Source organism: Loxodonta africana, unplaced genomic scaffold (assembly GCF_030014295.1).
Source record: "Loxodonta africana isolate mLoxAfr1 unplaced genomic scaffold, mLoxAfr1.hap2 scaffold_29, whole genome shotgun sequence".
NCBI classification, from domain to species: domain Eukaryota; kingdom Metazoa; phylum Chordata; class Mammalia; order Proboscidea; family Elephantidae; genus Loxodonta; species Loxodonta africana.
The window spans coordinates 3,673,640-3,676,340 of NW_026975011.1; the positions used below are offsets into that span (position 1 = coordinate 3,673,640).

Below are 2,701 nucleotides of genomic sequence, written 5' to 3' on the forward strand. Positions count from 1 at the left end.
GGCAAAAGGCAAGAATAAGTATATGTCATAGAAGAGGGGAACACAGTGACATCTAATAAACATGAAAACATGCTCAACTTCAATAGAAATAAGAAATGAAAATTAAAACCACAGTGAAATCACAGCTTTATACCCATTGAATGACCAAAATATCAAGCATCTACAATATCTGGTGTTGGTAAGTATACAGAGTAATGGAACTGTTCAACTCTGGTGGCAGGAGTATAACTGAGGATACCACTTCAGGAAAAAATTGCAACCATCTGTAAAAGTGAACATGTAAGTGCCCTTTTTAACACAAAATAATTTCTTTTAGAATATCCACAATGACACTGCTTATGATAACAATAACTGGAAACAATCTGTACGAGCACTGACCAGGGATGGATACATAACCTATGGTATATTCAAACAATTAAATAATATATAGCAGAAAAAATAATTGGACAAGAGCGACATGCAGATATATAATCAAATATTAAATAGTAAACATTAAGTGATATAAGTTAAGATTAAGAAAACTATGAGCTACATGATGTAATTTTAATAAAAGTAAGGAATAAGAAATCTAAATATACATTAAGGATATATACATTCATAGTTAAACTATTTTTAGCTATGATTAAAAAACTAGGAATTGAATTACTTCTGAGAAGGGGTGGAGAAATGGCATCAGAGAAGTGAAATCAGGCAGTTTCAATGATATTGGTAATATTCTAGGTAAGAGGCTACAAGATTTACAAACAATTGCATATGTTGTTGGATACACATGAAAAATTACACAGTAAAATTTAAAAATAAGAAAAATTCTAAAATCTTTCTTTTAGTTAGAAAAGTAAACTCTTGTTAAGCATAGATAAAGATCCATGTTACACTGAGAAAATTCTGCCTGCTTTCTGGCTTTGGGATGTCCCTGGACGGGCTGTAGACTGAGAAAAACTTATTTTTTTACGTAAAGTTGAAAAAACAAAATTTTGTTTTTGCCAAAACAAATCATTACTAAGTCTTTAAGTAAAAAGCATTTAAGTTTAATACAACTTTTAGGGAACATGCTGTTTATGCGACATAACACATTTCTTTCCGTATCTTCAATTTTATGGAGACAAAATCAGAAGCTCTACCTACTCTTTTAAGAACTGCAAAAAAAAATGCACATAATAACTAATGAGGAATGTGCAAAATATGTTTATAACTTAGATTGCGATTTTCATACCCAAATTGAAACAGTATCTGTCCTCTAATCAAGAACTAAAATGAGTTTTCTTCATCAACCACATCCCATCTATCAAAATTACTCACTCATGGTGTCTCAGACAAAACACAATATCATGTCCTACTTAAATATGCAGAATTAAAAATACATGGACATTGGCCAGAACTACAGAAGTAATTTTAAACACAAAATGCAAAGTACAGCTAAAAAAAGCTGTTGTGCTAAGAGGATAATGAACAGTAAAATTTTACATCACTCTCTTGGCCTCAGAAATTTGTTCTAAGTGTTAGCCAAAATGTTTTCTCATTAAATTCAGTGATAGAAAAATTTCTAAAGTAACTTGTTTTACTCTTTTTAAAAGAGAAGGAAAAAAAAAATTCTTCTAAGTCCTGTTTCAGTATATACTCAGAAAAATAAATTTGCAATGTGAGCTTAGTTTTATTTTTGTTTATAAGAAGAAAAATACCTATGCCGTTCATCCAGCCTCCAGAATGACTCTATTAGGTTAATTCTAACCTAGAAGAATAATTTATTCTACATTTTGGATGCCTTTTTTTTTTTTTTTTGTATCAATAAAGAGAAGTATACCTAGAGAATCCATAGAACTGACTAAAGCAGTCATTGTGATAATTTATTTCCTATTTCTTGCTTTAGCATTAGCAATAATATTTTCAGTGTGGAAGCATATTCTTAGTCTACCTGTGGTTAATTTTCTATTCCAGATTTTTTTTTCATAGCATTTTTCATCTCAGAATTTCTCAAGCTGTATATAAGAGGATTCAACATTGGAGTGATAAGCGTGAAGACTGCAGTCATAGATTTGTCAACAGGAAAGTTGGAAACAGCTCTAACATACAAGAAAATAGAGGGAACAAAAAAGAGGACAACTACTGTGATGTGAGAGTTGCAGGTAGACAGGGCTTTGCATCTCCCTTCCTGACTGTGAGTCTTCAGGGAGCTTAGGAGGACCCCATAGGAGATTAGTAGAAGGATAAAAATTAGCATACAGATGGCTCCACCATTGGCAACAACAGTGAGCCCTATAAAACAGGTGTCAGAGCAAGCAAGTTCCAACAACGGGTACATGTCACACATGAAGTGATCAATGACGTTGGGCCCACAGAACGGGAGGCTGTACACAAAGAGAAGTTGAACCACAGAGTGCAAAAAACCTCCAACCCAGGCCACCACCAGCAACAGAATGCAAACCTGTTGATTCATGATGATCAAGTAATGCAGTGGCTTACAGATGGCAACATAGCAGTCATAGGCCATTGCCACCAGAAGAAAGACCTCAGCACCACCAAATAAATGTTCTATAAAGTGCTGGCCCATGCAAGCTGGGAAGGAAATAGTCTTTTTATCACAGAGTAAGTCTACAATCATTTTAGGGGAAACAGCAGTGGAAAAAACAGCATCCATGAGTGACAGGCAACGAAGAAGTACATGGGGGAATCCAGGGAGGGGCTGACAATAGCAGTCATGACA

General features: G+C 34.1%; 1 protein-coding gene across 1 annotated transcript; it reads right to left on the reverse strand.

The window, feature by feature from the left end:
• Window positions 1–1,918: 1,918 nt before the first annotated feature.
• On the reverse strand, window positions 1,919–2,488 carry LOC135229374 (olfactory receptor 4A47-like). Its single transcript, XM_064278979.1, has one exon. The coding sequence runs from the start codon at window positions 2,486–2,488 to the stop codon at window positions 1,919–1,921; it is 570 nt and encodes a 189-aa protein (XP_064135049.1).
• Window positions 2,489–2,701: the final 213 nt, after the last annotated feature.

Bases quoted from the DNA above. Each gene is read 5' to 3' on its own strand.
- LOC135229374 (XM_064278979.1), bottom strand. From the start codon at position 2,488: ATGGCCTATGACTGCTATGTTGCCATCTGTAAGCCACTGCATTACTTG.